General features: G+C 37.3%; 2 protein-coding genes across 2 annotated transcripts in view; both read right to left on the bottom strand.

Moving 5' to 3' along the window:
- LOC108798685 (gastrula zinc finger protein XlCGF71.1-like) overlaps window positions 1-1,227 on the bottom strand; it is a 1,648-nt gene extending 421 nt beyond the window's left edge. The window contains exon 1 of the mRNA XM_018570458.1: window positions 538-1,227. Coding sequence (XP_018425960.1) covers window positions 538-1,227 — 690 coding nt within the window. The remainder of the gene's footprint in view (window positions 1-537) is intronic.
- Window positions 1,228-17,249: 16,022 nt separating this feature from the next.
- The window catches only part of LOC108798684 (zinc finger protein 91-like), a gene marked incomplete at its 5' end in the record, with an annotated part of 47,036 nt that continues 44,316 nt past the window's right edge, over window positions 17,250-19,969 (bottom strand). The window contains 1 exon segment of the mRNA XM_018570457.1: window positions 17,250-18,046. Coding sequence (XP_018425959.1) covers window positions 17,250-18,046 — 797 coding nt within the window.

The following is a 19,969-nucleotide window of genomic DNA, read 5'->3' as shown; positions in this document are numbered from 1 at the left end:
AAATAATTATTAGAATAAAACAAAATCCATATGAATTTCTGCACTATTCTAGGATGCGAATAGAAAGGTAAGTATTTACATATTTTGTTTTATTTGACAGAGTACATATGGTTGTGGAAGAGTTGAATCTAAAAACTACCTTTGAAAAAGATTCTGTATGGGACAATGCCGGCTACGCCAGGAAGATCTTGGCAGAGAAGGAAGAGGTAAGTATGACGATTGGAAGGGCTACTGGAGAAGTTATCGTTTAACAAGATGTCTAATGAAAAGCTCTCTTCCCATTCAGAAAATGAGCATGCCTTCCCTTCCATGTAGGGCCCTTAGGTGTTCCATCAGATTTGCTTTGTTAGAGAAACATTTGTCACATTCTGAACATATAAATGGCTTCTCTCCTGTGTGGATCCTCTGATGTCGAGTAAGATTAGACTTTTGTGAGAAGCACATGCCACACTGAGTACATGTGTATGGCCTTTCTCCTGTGTGAATCAATTGGTGTTGTGTAAGATTTGTCTTATTTGAGAAACTCTTGTCACACACGCGACATCTAAATGGCTTCTCTCCCGTGTGAACTCTCTGGTGTCGAGTAAGATTGGCCTTTTCCGAGAAGCACTTGTCACATTCTAAACATCTGAATGACTTCTCATCTTTGTGAGTCTTCTCGTGTTTATCAAGACTGAAGCTGCGAGAGAAACATTTTGACAGCTTTTCTCCTGGACGGATCTTTTGGTGTTGAATAAGATGTTGCTTCTGGGAGAAGCATTGGTCACATTCTGAACATTTAAATGGCTTCTCTCCGGTGTGAATCTTTTGGTGTTGAGTAAGATTAGATCTTCGTGAGAAGCACTTGTCACATTCTGAACATTTCAACGGCTTATCTCCTGTGTGAGTACTCTGGTGTGCAATGAGACTAAGCTTATGAGAGAAGCTCTTGTCACATGCTAGACATCTGAATGGCTTCTCTCCTGTGTGAATCCTCTGGTGAATAATTAGTGTTTCCTTTCTGGAAAAAACTTGACTACATTCAGAGCAAGAAAATGGCTTCTCTCCTGTGTGAATCTTCTTGTGCTGGGTAAGATTAATTCTTTGTGTGAAGCACTTGTCACATTCTGAACATTTAAATGGTTTCTCCCCAGTGTGGATCCTCTTGTGATTTCTGAGGCTTGACCTCAAAGTGAAACTTTTCTGGCACTCGGAGCACTGATATGGCCTTTCTCCTACTTGACTCATCCTGAGTTGTTGAAGATCTGTTCAACTTTGTTAGGTTTGCACAGAAGGTAATTAAAAACTCATTGTAAAAAATAAATACAATCATTGATTAAAGCAATGGTAATTCAATCTATATATAATTAATAAAATGTAAAAAAAGAATTAAGACTATAATACAGCCATTCTCAACCAGGATTCTGTGGAACCTTAGGATTTCCCCAAGAAGTTGATAGGGGTTCCTTGAGTTCTATCTGATTTACCTCTCATTTGAGTGTGTCTGCATAGTTCAGTGTCCAACATCAATTGGCAGAGCCATTGGAATGACACATGTGATCTGTTTAGCTATGGTATTCTGACCATCACTGTAAGGGGCATGCTTCCCTGGTTATAAGTTGAAGGGTTATTTTTCCCACTGACTCCCAATGGATTTTAGCAGGGGTTCTCCAAGACCTGAAAACAATTTCAAGGTTTTCTCTGGGTTAAAAAGGTTGAGAAAAGCTGCTATAATGCATGCAATCTGTAATACGTGTAACACATTAAAAAAGCATTTCAAAGACTAAGGCAAGTGTACAGTCATAAAAAATATAGATACCTGGAATGGTGTAGTGTAGAGATGTCTCAAAGGCTCCTTGTTCTCCTGGCCTGCTGGTGATTTTTGTGACTGATTGAGCCTTGCCTCTCCTTAAATACATTTACCCTTCACTCGTTAGCATGAGGGTGCTTTGGATTTGCTAATGGATTTAATCTGCATAACAAAAGGCACATTTCCAATATCTTTATTGGTCAATGTGAGTGTCCTTTTTTCCCACCCACTGTCCCAGTCATTAGCATTTAAATACTGGGAGGGGATATAGCAGAAAGGAATCACATTTGAAAATGAATGATAATTGGCTCAGTAAATACGAAGAACAGACAACACAATGATTTAATTATCAATGGAAATGGTCCACAGATACTTATTGTAAATGTTTCCCCTGAAAAAAAATAAAAAAGAAAAAAAGAAAAAAAAGAAAATGTTTCCCCTGAATACTGTTACATTAAAGATGCATGGCTTCTAGGGTTGCACAGATACCAATTACAGTACTCGGTACAAGTACGAGTACATGTACCGATACTTTTGAGCTCCAAGACTAGACTAGAGAAACATTAAAAAGTTAGGAGGCAGCTGTCATTTGTAAGGAGCACACGGAGCTCCTGGGATTTGTACATCTCTGTTTTAATGTATGATTTTGTTTTTATAACTATAAATAAAGGGATGCACAGATACCAGTTTTGCGAGTACGAGTACTGGTACTTGCCGAGTACTTACAAGTACGAGTACTGATAAATTTTTTTTATTGTCATGGGACAGTTTTTCTAAAACAATACAGACTAATGATTTCAGGACAGTGGTGGAGCGCCAGTGCCAGGTCCCAGCTGCAACCCTGGTAGTTCTCATGAAAATGCCAAGTATCGGCACTAGTACTCGAAAAGTATCTGTGCATCCCTAATGGCTTCTTATATAACCCTTCACATGTAGGGTGGTCATACATTAACCAATGTATTTTTAAATAAATAGCATGATATGAATTTTGAAAGAGGATTAGGGATTACAGAGTATAATTAGGGAGTAAATCTATCCTGATGAATGCATGGTGGTTGCATACTTACCAAGGAATATCTGCTCAATGGGGCCACAGAGGGTACTAAAAACTGGCAGAGATTCTAATGTTTGCAAATATAAAACAAATAAGCAGTGGAGTTATGTCAGTGTATTTCAGATATATATTACAGTAAGATCCCTTAATTAGGGGTAGCCTATGATCCCTGTGCTGCTTGTGTCAGAACTATTCAGTGCTAAAAGGGAACAAACAGATAGGCCTAAACTTATTATCTATACATAATGTAAGTGGGCCTCCTGGAAGCCATTTAGCATGAAGAATTTAAAGTAGCCAACCTCTTAGTACACATTACCTCATTCTCACTGTATATAGAAATATTATTTTTCTCTTTCTCAAACAGGACATTGTCTAAATGAGACAAAAGCTTAGGCAATGTGTGGAACCCATGTCATGTAGCTAGCTATCTCTCTTTATTAAAATGATATCCTTTATAGGACATTACAGAAAGGTTATTTGTTGTTGGAGAAAATTTGACATCTATATGGGTCCTTATGACAAAATCCAATTATGGGTGGACTGCCATTATCGAAGTGGACACCTGTATAGCTTAAAATACAGCATACATTGCATATAGGTTAAAACAGCCTTGGATAAAGACATTTTGGAAATGTTTATTAAAAATGTATCCTACATAGTAGATCACAGAAAGGTTATGTTATAATAAAGAAAGTTTGACATATTGATTTTTTTATGAATCGATCAAAGTAATTTAACAGCACGTATTGGTTAAAACAGCCTTGAATGAACCTCATCATATGGACCCATTGAGGCTGATTGGCTCCAAATGTGATCTATGTGTTTAGATGCTTAATTTATACAATAAATAAACGGCAGTGTGCATGGAGCTCTACTTTATTTATTTTGTTTTTAGAGAATGTAATGTTTACCAACAGTTTTCTCTGGTGATAATATTCCATTTATATATATAGAAAATCATAAATTTAATATTATATATATATAAGATCACATTTATTAAAAAAAACAGTTGGTTCAAATTTACATGGTGAAAACCAATGTATGTAAAAATATTGCTAATAAAACTAAAAAAAGAACCTTAAGACTATAATACATTCAAAATAAAATACATTTGTCAAGGAAAAAAAATAAAAAATGAACACAAGTACACAAAGTTATTAAGTAGAGATACCCGGAATGGTGTAGTATAGAAATGTCTCAGCAGCACCTTCTTCTGACCTGCCTGTAAATTATACTACTTTACTGAGCTTTGCCTCAACTTAAATCCAAATTACCAACATTTATTAACATGAGGTATTATTAGATTTGCTATTAGGTTTAATCTACCTAACAAAAGGCATGTTTCCAATAATTGTATTGGACAGTGTGACAATGCTCTGTTTCAAATCACCATCCCAGTCATTAGCATTTTAATACTGGGAGGGAATGTAACAGGAAGGATCCTTAGATTAATCATCATGATAGTTAGCTCAGTAAATACAAAAAAACAGATAACACATTGCTTTTATCATCAATGGAATTGGTCCACATATCCCATCTTAATCTTAAGATAGCTATTTTTTCCCTGGATACTGTTGCATAAAATATGCATGGCTTCCTATTTAACCAGTCACATGTAGGGTGGTCATAAATTAACCCAATTATCCTCAATTAAAGAGGAACTGTAACCATATCTTCAAAGTAACAACAAACACACCTTTAGAAAGGCACAAACACATACTTATAGATAATTGTCGGCTTTTTATTCTTCATATACCTTATTTTTCTCCCCCTCATTCTTCTCAAAGTGTCCATAAATAAATCCATCTCCCTTTACTTCCTGGAACTCTGGCACTTGTGACTAGGACACGTGACCATGCACATCAACCCAGGGGAGGAGATCCCTGAGATCTTGTGAAATTACAGATGAGATTCCCCAGCAATGCTCTGCTGATGTAACCTTCCCAGGATGCAACGCTTGGGCACAATTACTTAATTTGTGCCAAAGAGGCACACATTATTTTCTCTAATGAATGTAAGATGATTTCACATCAGCATGCACAGTTGAGTGCTAATGTGATATTTAGTAAAAGGGGGTAAAGGTCCGCTTTAAATTGCCTCATATGAAGCTTGGATAAGGATTAGGCTTGGTAAGTTTGACCAGGGGGTAAAGCTATTATGCAAAAGTAAAAGGCTGCCATTGATGACCTTCTAAAAATCTTAGTTGCCTAGTAAACATGCTGACCCTCCTGCCTTAGAATCTTAGGAATCAGTTACCTGCAAAAAAGTGCCAACTAGGAACACCGGTAGTTCTTATTTGTCTGCTTTTTTTAGGTTGGTGATTTATTGATTCAGAAATGGCAGCCTCCATGTCTCTCATGAGATAGGATTCTTTAATGAAGCAAATCCGAGAGTAAGAAGTACTTATATTCACATAAGTTGGAAAACCTCTGTAAAATGTGCTGATGTTTCCTTCTGTAGGACACACAGTACTGCATGAGATTTAATTAATTCAATGTCATAACCTCATGACTAAAAATGGCAAAGAAGCATTAAAGGAAGAAAAAAAAATGTTTCCTCATCCATTACTATAGAGGCAGATTCTCCTGTATATGGCTTGAAGACACCCAACAGGGAATATGTCTAATTACAAAAACTGTGTACATCTGTTCATGGACATTTTACATAAACCTCATATGGTAATAGAAGGGGGCTTTTAATTTGTTTATATGTTAAATAGCTTTAACTTACCTTGTGTCTGCAATAATCTAATTGAATAGAAAATATGTGACAACTGCCTCAGTGGTTACCAACAACGGATAACACAGAGATTTCAAACACAATGGAAATGGTCAACAAATACTTTGCTGTATTTTACAAAGATCACTCATTGTTTTCTCTGAATTCTGTTGTGTAGAATATGCATGGATTCTTAAATAACCAGTCACCTGTGGGGTGGCCATACATGAATCCATCATGTCCCCAATTCATTGACCCAATATGATGCATGGATGAGGACTAAGCTTTATAAGGTTACCTAGAGAGTAAATCTTTCCTAAAATACATACAGGATGCCATTGCCGGCCTTCTGAAAAGACTAGATGCCTGGCTATTATGCTGACCCTATGGCTTCAATATATTCTTAATCAATTACCAACAACAACTGTATTGATCAGGATAGTCTTTATGTGTATGCTTTTTACAGGTTAGAAAGTAGATCAAGAAGATCAGCATGACTTTCTAGATTTAGAAGATCAATCTTTTAGTAAAAAATATAAACCAGCAATGGCAGCCTCCATATCTCCTGCAAGAAATAATTATTTTATCAAGCAGTTCTAAATTTTAGAAGAACTTATTATCACACAACTATGTGGAAATCTCCTTAGAGATGGGCTCATAGTATCTTCTATTTATTGAAGATAGTTGATTATTACATTGGGGAAATGGTGGGTAGAGAAGTGTACAAAGAAGAGAAGATGCTTCCCCAATAATTATTACAGGGGTGCGGAATCCTGTCTGTAGTTACAGTAATTCAAATCATCAATCCATTCTATTTCCAAATTTTTATAGGTGGTTTTTCAGTGCAAACCTGAACTGATTTTTTTTAAAATGGCATATACATAGTAACATAGTAAATAAGGTTGAATAAAGACAAGGGTCCATCTAGTATGTGTTCCCTTCCTCCTTTAAAATCCTAATATTAAATGAGAAAAGTCATATCTTCCGTACAATAGAACATTTCTGTTATATTCTTATAACAACTAATCCCTCTCCAATTTTACATTTCGGGGAGACTGTGATTAGAGCAACCAGATCCTCATCTTCTCTTTCCTTGACCTGAGGGCTCAATAGCACAGAAAGTTCATATATCAGAGTTCCCACACAATATATACAATACAATTGGGTCATGTGTGGAAAACATCTTGTATCTCTTCACAAGTTAATTTGTTGAATATTTCGTTTATAATTTGTTTGGTCCAAACTTCTGTGTTACTTGAAAGCATCCTGGTGGAAACTGCAATTACTTTTTGTGCTAAATCTAAACTTTGAAAGAAACCAAGATCTTCCTGCTAGTAATCCAATTTCAAAATCCCTAATCCATCCTACGATGGAGAATGAGTGTTGTGAATATTAGAGTGCAGATCATAGGAGAAGCTTTAAAACAGATCTCTAGGATTAAAAAAAGTGAAACATTGCAATGAGGCTACCCCTGTACTGCAAGGGTTAACTGCTTGGTTTGGTCTAGGGAGCAAAATAAAGAAGATAAACTCATGTGTTCCTCTGTCCTGCGGTGGTGACCGCTCACCTCTCTCTGGCTCTGGCTGTGGAATGTCCCTCGCTGTTCTCACATCTAATGCAAGTGAATAGAATTTGCATAGACCTGATGTCAGCTGGCTTAGGCTATGCTATCACAAAGCAACAAGTAAACATTTGGGTTTAAAACATTAAACAATAGCAAAAAATGACATTATGTGGTAAATAGGGATACATATATCAAAAACCTATATTTAATGCTGAAGGGTAATGTTTCTTCTATCTCTCAGGGACTTTGTTAGACTGATATCTGCATATTGTTCTGTGCTTGCACAAATGCTTGTCATTTTATATAGAGTTTTACTTGTCCACATTATTGTTTTTATTTTATATTATGGAGAATAGAAGAAATGTTTGAACACGCATAGGTCAAGAAAGATCTAACACTCCAGAGTATCCAAGAAATATAAGAACATAGCGTTCCTCCTGTGTCTAAAATATCACTGTTGTCACTGACATTTTAAAACCTAACTCCTGACACCAGATTTCTTTTGGCTTTAGAATATAGTTGGGAAGAGATTAAACCTTCTCTCCTAGATAAACTATAGAACAGAATTCAGACATTTACACCAAGCTTAAAAACATTATTTAAGGTTAAATGGATAAAAAGCAAACCATGAATAATTAGCATAGTTACACAGTTTATTTTGCATTCATTTGGGTATTTCTACAAAGTTTCATCAAAAGAGAGTTTGCACCCATTGTCCAGATACACAATCTTGGTCCCGACTTGTCTGATCCATATTGTTCTTGTCCTGACCATGTTGCAGGATATGCCTGAGCAGATCAACAATTACGTTTAATATCCCCCCATATTCAATCACCAAGCACAGGAAAGACACCTTTTTTTTATTATTCAGTTCAATCACCCAACATAGAATATGTCTAATTAAAAAAACTGTGTACATCTGTTTATGGAAATGTTACATAAACCTCATATGGTAATAGAGGGGGGCTTTTAATTTGTTTATATGTTAAATAGGTTTAAATTACCGTGGGAAATTGTGTCTGCCTTAATCTAATTGAACTCTGTGACTTTCCTTGTTTTCACTTACCATCTCAGTTGTTAACATTTTAATAACAGAATGGGATATATAAGGAAGGATCTTTAATAGAAAATGTTACAACTGCCTCAGTGGTTACCAACAACAGATAACACAGAGATTTCAACAGCAATGGAAATGGTCAACAGATACTTTGCAGTATTTTACAAAGATCACTCATTGTTTTCTCTGAAAGTTATTATGCAGAATATGCATGGATTCCTAAATAACCAGTCACCTGTGGGGTGGCCATACATGAATCCATCATGTCGCCAATTCAGTGGTCCAATATGATGCATGGATGAGGATTAAGCTTTATAAGGATACCTAGAGAGTACATCTAAAATACATACAGGATGCCATTGCTGACCTTCTGAAAAGACTTGATGTCTGGCTATTACGATAATAATGTGGCATCAATATATTTTTAATAATATACCAACAACAATTGTAATGATCAGGTCTTTATGTGTATGCTTTTTGCAGGTTAGAAATTAAAATTCTTATTCCAAGAAAATCAGCATGACTTTCTAGATTTAGAAGGTCAATCTTTTAGTAAGAAATATAAATCAGCAATGGCAGCCTCCATATCTCCTGCAAGAAAGGATTCTTTTAATCAAGCAATTCTAAATTTTATAAGAACTTATTATCACACAACTATGTGGAAAGTCTCCATAGAGACGGGCTCATAGTATCTTCTATTTATTGAAGATAGTTGATTATTTCATTGGGCAAATTGCCAGATGAATGGTGGGCAGAGAAGTGTACAAAGAAGAGAAGACACTTCCCCAATAATTAGTACAGGGGTGCGGACTCCTGTCTATAGTTACAATAATTCAAATCATCAATCCATCCGATTTCCAAATTTTTGTATTTGTTTTTTCAGGGCAAATCGGAACTGATTTTTTTTTAATGGCATATACATAGTTACATAGTAGATAAGGTTGAATAAAGGGTCCATCCAGAATGTGCTCCCTTCCTCCTTTAAAATCCTAATATTAAAAGAGAAAAGCCATATCTTCTGTACAATAAAACATTTCTGTTATATTCTTATAACTAATCCCTTTCCAATTTTACATTTCTGCGAGACTGTGATTAGAGTAACCAGATCATCATCTACTCTTTCCTTGACCTGAGGACTCATTAGGACAGAAAGTTCATATATCAGAGTTCCTACACAGTTTATATAATACAATTGGGTTCTGTGTGGAAATCATCTTGTATCTCTTCACAAGTTAATCTGTTGAATATTTAGTTTATAATTTGTTTGGTCCAAACTTCTGTGTTACTTGAAAGCATCCTGGTGGAAACTGCGATTACTTTTGTGGCAAATTTAAACTTCCGAAGAAACCGAGATCTTCCTGCTAGAAATCCAATTTCCCAATCTCTAATTCATCGTTCAGTGGGGGAGGAGTGGTGTGAATATTAGAGTGCAGAACATGGGAGAAGCTTTAACCCTTTCTCTGCCACCGATGTAAGGCATACGGCAGAACAAACCTGTTCCCAAACTGCCAGGTCAGTATGCCTTACGTCGTTGGCATTTACCATTTTGCTATAAGGTCATGGTTGACCATGAGCTTATAGCAGAACTGTTCCCTAGACGGTCCCTGTTAAATTAATATCTGTGATGACATGCTGACAACTTGCTGATGACAGATATTAACAAAAATTCCGGGCAGCCCCCCCACCCTATCTTGCAACACTGCCGGCGGCCGCCAGCATCTTCAGCCTCCCCTCCCTACCTGGAACCACTCCAGTGTCTCTATGTATCCCCGTTGCTCTCCCTCACTTGTATGGGCTGAGGCAGCGGGGGATCCGAATAAAAAAAGACTGGTGGGGTTGGAGGAGTGAGCCGCTCGATCACGATTAGAGAGTAGCGAGAGGGAGGAAAGAGGAGCCGAGGGGAGGTGTGTGTGGCTGAGTGGAGGATCGGTAAATATCAGTGATATTACTGATCCTCTGTGTAAAGGACAAACACTGGAGTGATCATCTGATCACACCAATGTTTGTAAATAACTGGGGACACATAGTACTATGTTACATTACTTCCTGTTCATTCATTCATTTCTGAATTGTAGTAGCACTCACTACAGAGGCTTCTCCCCATTCCGAAACTGGTTGATAGTAAATTATTTTTTACTGTCAACAGTTTCTGAATGAATGGGAAGCCTCTGTACTGAGTGCTTTCCATTCATTTAGAACAGAAGCTGCAGAAAAAGAAATTGAGGACTCCAAGTCCTCAATTTCTTTTTCTATTTCAAAAGGGAAATGCCAGAGGTCTGTTTAGACCCCAGATATTTCACCATAGCCCCCCCAACAGTAAAAAAAAAAAATGATTAAAACAAAATGTAAAGAAAATAACATTATTAAAAATAAATAAAACATTTGTAAAAAAAATTACGTAATAAAAGAACCCACAACCCCCCCTCCCCCCCACACACATAACATACACATGCACCGTACCATGCTGTAAGCCATGCACATGCACTGCAGTGCATTTGTAGAATGCATCGCAGTGTATGATTTTTTCTTTTTAAAAAAACATTAATTTAACTTTGGCAGCGCATGGCAATGCGTCACAAACCTAATTAATTGTGATATGCTGTGTCGCAATTAAACATACGCTTGTATTATTTTATTACAACACCAACACAGCACAAAAACGTTTTTTAACATGTCGCTTATTTACAGATTTGCGTTCCTTCATTTTTTTAAACTTTTCGCAAATAGGCACAATTTAAGATTTGAAAATATTTGTTATTTATTAACTCAATACAGTTTTATCTTTTAGATTAAGTCAGAAATTCATACAAATTTCTATTAAATCTGTGTAAAAAAGATGTTCAATCTGTGTAGATGAAGGGGGGTGTGTGTATCTGGGTCCACATTTGCAACTTATCATATAGATAACGTTGTTTGTCTGACAGGTCACTGTGTGTTTTAAACCAATAGAGAACACAAGACACCAGGTGTTCAAATCTATCCCCATGGGATTACTGACTACAACGAGTGTATTCATTAGTTTGTTCTTAATCAAGTGGTATCCACAACACACAATCCCCGAGTGGAACACTCATCCCACAGAATAAACCAATAAATCAACAGGGGAAAAAACAACACAAATAGAAATACCTGATAAAATAAAGGAAAAATAAGGGGTTTTTATTTTTATCTACAAACTGAAGACCGAGATAGGATAATATACACAGCTTCTACTCTCTTTAACCAACAGGGGGATTATTTATCCAAATAATACCTAAATAAGTCTCATCACAGCATCCCTACCCCTGCTGGGCGTCTTGGGGAAGTCACTGGATAACCTTGGGGTTTATCCCCCTATATAGCCTTGAGGCCCCAGGTGTGACAAAAGGACTGGGTCGGGTGACTGGATTATTTCAGTCTCCAATTTTTTCATCTTATGGACCCTCCCGACATCTCCTGTGCTCCGCGTACCGACCGTGCATGGTGAGTACCCCTCGATCATATCCATACGGACTGAACAACCCTATTAATAAATGCATAGAAATCACGTATCCAAACTGAACACTACCTCCCCTGGATGTACGATATGTATATACTCTTTGAAGTAGATGTAGCCCTATCACAATAAAATACATGTAAAATAAGGGAATTCTTTATCTATTATGGCTAGATCGACCTATATGAGTCCCCTGAGGAAGCCTCGGGCGAAACGCGTCGGGTCAAATCAAGATAAGCTACCACATTGGTCTAATATACCAATACCCTACCATATGATTATGAAGATACTGAGGTAACAAATATGATTGTATTGTGATATATATGAAATCAATCACTGGCCTTATGCACATCAAAGGTATATGCGGAAATCTATGATACATGAAATGTAATGAATTTTAATGTTAAATTATAAAATTGTTTGTACAAATAAATTTGATATTAATTTTAGACTATCTCTAGTTTTGGTCATTCCTATCTCTCCACAAACCCTATATATAGTTCTTGTGGTTTTTTCTTTGCAGTGGGGCTGCCCATTGTTTTGCCCTAGGGAGCAGAATAAAGAAGATACACTCATCCGTTCTTCCGTCCTGTGGCAGTGACCGCTCACCTCTCTCTGGCTCCAATTGTGGAAGGACCCTTGCCATCCTCACATGTAATGCAAGTGAATAGAACTTGCATAGACTTGATGATGTCAGTGGGCTTAGGCTTTATTATTTCAAAGCACACATTATAAATTTTAATTTAAAACATTACACAATAGTACAAATTGACATTATGTAGTAAATAGGGATAAATATCTAAAAAACGCTATATTTAATTCTGAAGGGTAATGCTTCTTTCAGGGACTTTGTTGGACAGATATCTGCATATTGTTCTGTGCTTGTACGATTGCTTGTCATTTTATATAGAGTTTCAATTGTCCATATTATTGTTTTTATTTTATATTATGGAGAATACAAGAAATGTTGGAACACACATAGGTCAGGAAAGATCTAACACTCCCAGAGTATCCAAGAAATATAAGAAGATAGCGGCTCCTCCTGTGTCTAAAATATCTCTGTTGTCACTAACAATTTAAAACCTAATTCCTGACAACAGATGTCTTTTGGTTTTAGAATATAGTTGGAAATAATTTAAACCTTCTCTCCTAGATAAACTATAGAACAGAATTCAGACTTTTACAGTTGTGTGAAAAAGTGTTGGCCCTTTTCTTGATTTTTCATTGTTTTGCACGTTTGTCACACTTTCATGTTTCAGATCATTAAACAAATTTAAATATTAGTCAAAGATAACACAAGTAAACACAACATGCAATTTTTAAAGGAAGGTTTTTATTATTAAGGGAAAACAAAGTCCAAACCCACATGGCCTTGTGTGAAAAATTGTTTGCCCCATAAATAAAATAACTGGTTGGGCTACCCTTAGCAGCAAGAACTGCAATCAAGCGTTTGCGATAACTTGCAATGAGTCTGTTACAGCGCTGTGCAGGAATTTTGGTCCATTCATCTTTGCAGAATTTTTGTAATTCAGCCACATTGGAAGGTTTTAGAGCATGAACCGCCTTTTTAAGGTCATGCCACAGCATCTCAATAGGATTCAGGTCAGGACTTTGACTAGGCCACTCCAAAGTCTTCATTTATCACAGCAAGTGTTCCAGGTCCTGAAGCAGCAAAACAGCCCCAGACCATCACACTACCACCACCATATATTACTTTTGGTATGATGTTCTTTTTCTGAAATGCGGTGTTACTCTTACGCCAGATGTAATGGGACACACCTTCCAAAAAGTTCAACTTTTGTCTCATCAGTCCACAGAGTATTTTCCCAAAAGTCTTGGTGATCATCAAGATGCTTTCTGGCATAACGGAGATGAGCTTTTATGTTCTTTTTGCTCAGCAGCGGTTTTTGTCTTGGAACTCTGCCATGCAGGCCATTTTGCCCAGTCTCTTATGGTGGAGTCATGAACACTGACCTGAACTGAGGCAGGTGGGGCCTGCAGTTCTTTGGATGTTGTTGTGGGGTCTTTTGTGACCTCTTAGATGAGTCGTCGCTGCGCACTTGGGGTAATTTTGGTTGGCCGCCCACTCCTGGGAAGGTTCACCACTGTTCCATGTTTTCTCCATTTGTGGATAATGGCTCTCACTGTGGTTCGCTGGAGTCCCAAAGCTTTAGAAATGGCTTTATAACCTTTTCCAGACTGATAGATCTCAATTACTTTCTTTCTCATTTGTTCCTGGATTTCTTTGGATCTGATGTGTAGCTTCTGAGGATCTTTCGGTCTACTTCGCTTTGTCAATCAAGTCTTATTTAAGTGATTTCTTGATTGCGAACAGGTGTGGCAGTAATCAGGCCTGGGTGTGGCTAGAGAAATTGAACTCAGATGTGATAAACCAGGGTTAAGTTATGTTTTAACAGGGGCGCAAACACTTTTTCACACAGGGCCATGTGGTTTTGGATTTTGTTTTCCCTTAATAATAAAAACCTTCCTTTAGAAACTGCATGTTGTGTTTACATGTGTTATATTTGACTAATATTTAAATTTGTTTGATGATCTGAAACATTAAAGTGTGACAAATGTGCAAAACAATGAAAAATCAGGAAGGGGGCCAACACTATTTCACACAACTGTACACCAAGGAAAGATCTAACACTCCAGAGTATCCAAGAAATATAAGAACATAGCGACTCCTCCTGTGCCTAAAATATCACTGTTGTCACTGACATTTTAAAACCTAACTCCTGACACCAGATTTCTTTTGGCTTTAGAATATAGTTGGGAAGAGATTAAACCTTCTCTCCTAGATAAACTATAGAACAGAAATCAAACATTTACACCAAGCTTAAAAACATGATTTAAGGTTAAACTGATAAAAATCAAACCATGAATAATTAGCGTAGCTACACAGTTTATTTTGCAATCATTTGGGTATTTCTACAAAGTTTCATCAAATGTTCAAACCAGTTTTATTTTACATACGTGCAATGCAGCCATCTTCTACAAATGTTTGTGGGCTTCATTAGGGGTAGGCAAGGCCCCGATCAAATTAGAAGGGCCATTGATATTATCACTTTGCTGCAGTCAGAGTAGGATGGAGGGCAATCACAATCTGGGCTTCTGTTGTCCATTGACTTACAAAAGGCCTTTGATTCAGTGTCTTGGCAATACCTTTTCCAGCTGCTTGAGAGATGGCGTTTTGGCCCTCTCTTTCTGAGCATGTTGCGGGCCTTATATACCACCCCGTCAGCACAAATTAGGCTATAGGGCCACATCTCTGATTCCATAGCTTTCTCGAAAGGCACACATCAAGGTTGTCCACTTTCCCCACTGCTTTTTGCATTGGCGATAGAGCCCCTAGCGATTGCGATACGTGCTAATGTTAATAATAACGGAGTGGGCTGTGGTAGGCAGGAGCATAAGTGTGCTTTATTTGCAGATTACTTGCTCTTCCCCCTTGACCACACTTCCTAATGTCCTGTCACTGTTGACTCAATTTGCTGGGGTATCTGGATTGCGGGTCAATGCATCCAAATCATTGGCTCTTAATATCAATATGCCCCAGAAATTGTGGTCTCGGTTGTTGGAACATTTTGATTTTACCTGGTCCACGGAGGCTTTGCAATATCTAGGGATTAAACTTACACCTGTTTTTTTACAACTATATAAGAAAAATTATATACCCCTGTATCACCAACTCCGGGAGGATATGTCTCAATGGGACTCCTGTAATTTGTCATGGCTGGGTTGCATTCATGCACTCAAAATGACGTTGCTCCCCAAGATCCTATATTACTTTCGGGCCCTACCCATAGCTATACATAAGCCAGACCTTTTGAAATTCCAATCCTTAATTATTAAATTTGTTTGGCATGAAAAATATCCTAGAATCTCGAAAACTGTACTGCATCATTCCAAACGGACAGGGGGTTTGGGTGTTCCCAATCTCTTGCAATACTATAAGGCAGCGTGGGTGGCTCAGCTCTCCTCTGTATAACCAATACTTTGACCTACTGTCGAGAGGTCTTGCACATGCCATCTTCTGAATACTTTCACTATAGACAATTGTTCCACTTTTAGATTCTTTGAAAACACCTAACATGATGTCTCCCTTCAAAACAACCTATGAACATTGGTGTCTTGGAGCTGGGGGCCAGAGGGGGGCGTCTCGCTCCTCTATTCCCTCTTGGTAGACTCTGAAAGTAAATTACCCTATATGTTATCTTGGGAACAAGACCTGGAAACGGTTATTCCACTGGATGTCTGGCATCAATGTTGCTCCCGTGGGCCATCTGGTTTACTCAATATTTCCCTAATAGAAGCTAATTATAAGGTGTTATCTAGGTGGTATATGGTTCCTGCCAGACTAGCGAGAATATACCCAGAGGTTTCTCCTCATTGTTTTCAGGGATGTGCTCACCCGGGCATGATGTATCACATATGGTGGGAATGCCCTAGATTGAGACCCTTTTGGAACCGGCTTTATGCTCTAATCTTTAGGGTTACTGGGGTGAGGAGCCCACGAGATCCCCAATATGTGTTGCTGAATCGCCCGATTCCAGGACTGTCTAAAGCTTTGGATAAATGAATTACTTTCTTTTTGTTGGCAGCCAAAATAACCATACCTAGGGCTTGGAAATTGCCAACAATTTAATTCCACTTGGTCAAACAAAAAATGTTGTGGATCATGGTCCATGAGAAACTTCACAGCATCCTCCAAGATACTGAAAAATTATTTGAATTGACCTGGACCCCCTGGATGTTATATACAGGGGTGTTGGAAACCGGGTAACTTCCATTGTACAAATGTTCTGTTCTTTTTTTTGGGTTCTGTTTAATGTTTAAGTAGTAGTTGGGTTATCTGGTCGGGGACGGATCTACTCTTTTTGGACTCTTAAGCTGTCTTTTAGTATCTTTTTTCCTACTCTTTTTTATACCTGTTTTTCCTTTCTTTAGGCTCACACACATGAGCCATTTAGTACATTGATGTTGGACGGAAAGTCTTCTATGTATACAGATATGGAGGAGGTCATACCAAATGTTTGCTTCAGACACAGGTGGATCCCTATGCCTGATATTCCTCTCAGATTGTTTTGATTTTGTTTTTGTTGATGGGGATAATTTGGCAAGAGAAGGTGAATAGATATGTTCTGTTTCACATAACTATTATGCATTGCGTGTATGGTTTCTAGTGATCTTCTCTTACTACCTGACTATGCTAAGTGGAAGAATCTGAGACGCAATTGTATGCTATACTGTTTGTGCATCATGTGCTATCTTATTGTTTTATTCCATCTTAAAAATGTAATAAAATACCTTGAAAGTTAAAAATGTGTGTGGCAATTAAAAATGTTTTTGTGGCTGCAATACTAATCAATTCTATATTAGAAATGAAAAAGGTATATTAAAACTGTTTTATGTTTGCATTACTGAGAATGAAAAGCTTTCAATTAATACAACAATAAGTATATGGCTTCTCTCCTCTGTGAAGCTTTTAAAGCAAGATCTGAGTTTATTTACAATTAAAATATTGATCATATTGATGAATATGGCTTTTCCAGTGTGGGTATCTTCATGCTACTTAAGATTTGTTGTCTATGAAAAATCCTTGCCACATTCTCTACGTAGTTTCTCTCCTGTGTGAATCCTCAGGTGTGAAGTAAGATTAGAACTTCGTGAGAAGCACTTGCCACATTCTGAACATTTAAGTGGTTTCTCTCCTGTGTGAATCCTCAGGTGTGAAGTAAGATTAGAACTTTGTGAGAAACACTTGCCACATTCTGAACATTTAAATGGTTTCTCTCCTGTGTGAGTCTTGTGGTGTAGAGTAAGATGTGAACTTTGTGAGAAGCACTTGCCACATTCTGAACATTCAAATGGTTTCTCTCCTGTGTGGATCCTCTGGTGTTGAGTAAGATGTGAACTTTGTAAGAAGCCCTTTCCACATTCTGAACAATGAAATGTTTTTTTCCCTGTGTGAATTTTCTGGTGTTCAGTAAGTTTAGAATGTTTTGAGAAGCACTTGTCACATTCTGAACATTGAAATGGTTTCTCTCCTGTGTGAATCCTTTGGTGTTGAGTAAGAGTAGAGTATTGTGAAAAGCACATTCCACATTCAGAACATTTACATGGTTTCTCTCCTGTGTGGATCCTCTGGTGTCGAGAAAGAAGAGCATTTTGTAAGAAGCACTTTTCACATTCTGAACATTGAAATGTTTTTTTTCCTGTGTGAATTTTCTCGTGCTGAGTAAGAGTAGAATTGTGTGAGAAGCACTTGTCACATTTTGAACATTGGAATGGTTTCTCTCCTGTGTGAATCCTCTGGTGTATAGTAAGACTAGAACTTTGTGAGAAGCACTTTCCACATTCTGGACATATAAATGGTTTTTCTCCTGTGTGAACCCTAAGATGAACCTTTAGGTGTGACTTATCAGGAAAAATCTTTTGGCACTCGGAACACTCATGGGGATTCTCTCCAACTTTACTCAACTTGTGATAACAAGGTTCTGTGTAGCTGCAAATGTTTTCCACAATAGATGATAAGTGGCTAATTGGGTTCATTAGTATACCTGTATGAAAAATAAAAATAAAAGTTATTGCAGAATCTTGATGTTAACAACAGACTGACATCAGATATTGTGTTTTGAGGTTTTTCTAAGTGAACCACTTCCTCAGTGCCCACAGCACCAAAAAGAAGAAACTGAGTGCATTGAATAAGGCAGATACAACTACTTCAATAAAGATATATTAAAATGTATGAGATCTGGGCATTTCACTAAGAATAACTTCCAAAAAAACACCAGGTCACACAAGAAATAAGTTAAAACTCTCTCACAAAATGTCCATCAATAGTAGAGGAGGCAAGCCAGGTGAAAATTGCGCTCTTATTGCCTCATTATTAAGTTCACAGGGTTCTCCTCCTGTTCTTTGAGCAGCAATCCCCACTAACAACATATTCGCATGCCCCACATCCCTAAGAGAGCGCTGTGCTTTTTTCTTCTTGTTGAAAACTGTGCTGTGAGATCTGGGAAAACCTATGTGAAAAAACCCCACAAACATGCCCCAAACTGATACAAAGAAAGGGGATTATAATTGTAATCTGGGTGGACATTCACTACGCTAGCATGTTTTATTGATGTGCCCCCTTAACACTGTCACTTTATGAAGGGGCATGGCCCCAAAAAACCTAATTTTAGTGGAGGTACTTGGGATTTTAGTTTAGATTACTTTGCTGAGGCTCTCTCGGAGTGCACAGCTGTTTTCCATCTGGTTTACCCCATATTGCTGGACATTTCCTCAGAGCGTTTTATCTCCAGTGCGGTGTGTCCCGGTTTTCCTTTGGATGATATTCTTGGTGATATGCCCTGATTTGGTCACTTATGTGTTAGTGCATTTTTAAATTATATTTCATTAAAGTAGTTTTATCTACACAATCCAATGTGCTTCTTTTTACTTTGTTTTATGCATGATTGTTTTGGCCTTTGGATTGCCTTCCACAGCTTTATGTAACAAAAGTCGTAAACTCAAAGAAAGTATAGATACATGACTTTACTGGTTTTTAGATGAATAAATCAAGGGGTACAACTATAGTTTTCTCATATTTCAGGTAACCTTAGTCTGTTGCCTTCGTATAGTAATGACTAGACATGATGGGGTTCAGTTATTAAAGGCAAATAGGCTGTTCATTTTGCAAGAGAATTTTCAGTTTGAAAAGGGGATTTTCATTTAGCTCATTGTTTGATTGAATTTGATTCATTTGTCTAGGTTTGGGATTCGAATTATTAAAACCAAAGTGAAGCTGCTACAATTGAGGATCATAGAAGGTATTTTCAATATTGTAGACACACATTCATATCTTTCTCTGTCTACTTTGTAGAAGCTGCTGCAAACTCAGTTTGCAGCAGCTTCTACAAAATATCTTCTGGTATTTTCAATATTGAAACTGGTAGATTAGGTTAGGTTTGAGGTGAGTTAATGAGGTTGATTTACTAATCTAGTTGGTTTAGTTTAGAATCTTTATTTTAAAAAACTGGGAATTTTAACTTCAGTTATACAATCGTTTTGGAAACGAATTCCTACTGCCTTTAAATAGCCAATAATGTGCAGATGAAATAAGTACATTTATTTAATCTCAAGCAATTCAATTGGAAATTATGAACAAAGTTATGTACAAGATTGGTAAAAAATGCAATGAAATAAGACTGTAATACATTTGTCATAGTAGGCCGAAACATTTAAACAAACTACTCAAGTGCACCATTTTACAGCATATAGATACCTGGAATAGTGTAATATGAAGATATCTCAGCAGCTCC

This window comes from Nanorana parkeri, unplaced genomic scaffold (assembly GCF_000935625.1).
Source record: "Nanorana parkeri isolate BGI_ZX_2015 unplaced genomic scaffold, ASM93562v1 scaffold1536, whole genome shotgun sequence".
NCBI classification, from domain to species: Eukaryota; Metazoa; Chordata; class Amphibia; order Anura; family Dicroglossidae; genus Nanorana; species Nanorana parkeri.
The sequence above is the reverse complement of the archived record's forward strand: the minus strand, read 5'-3'. Positions and strand labels throughout refer to the sequence as shown.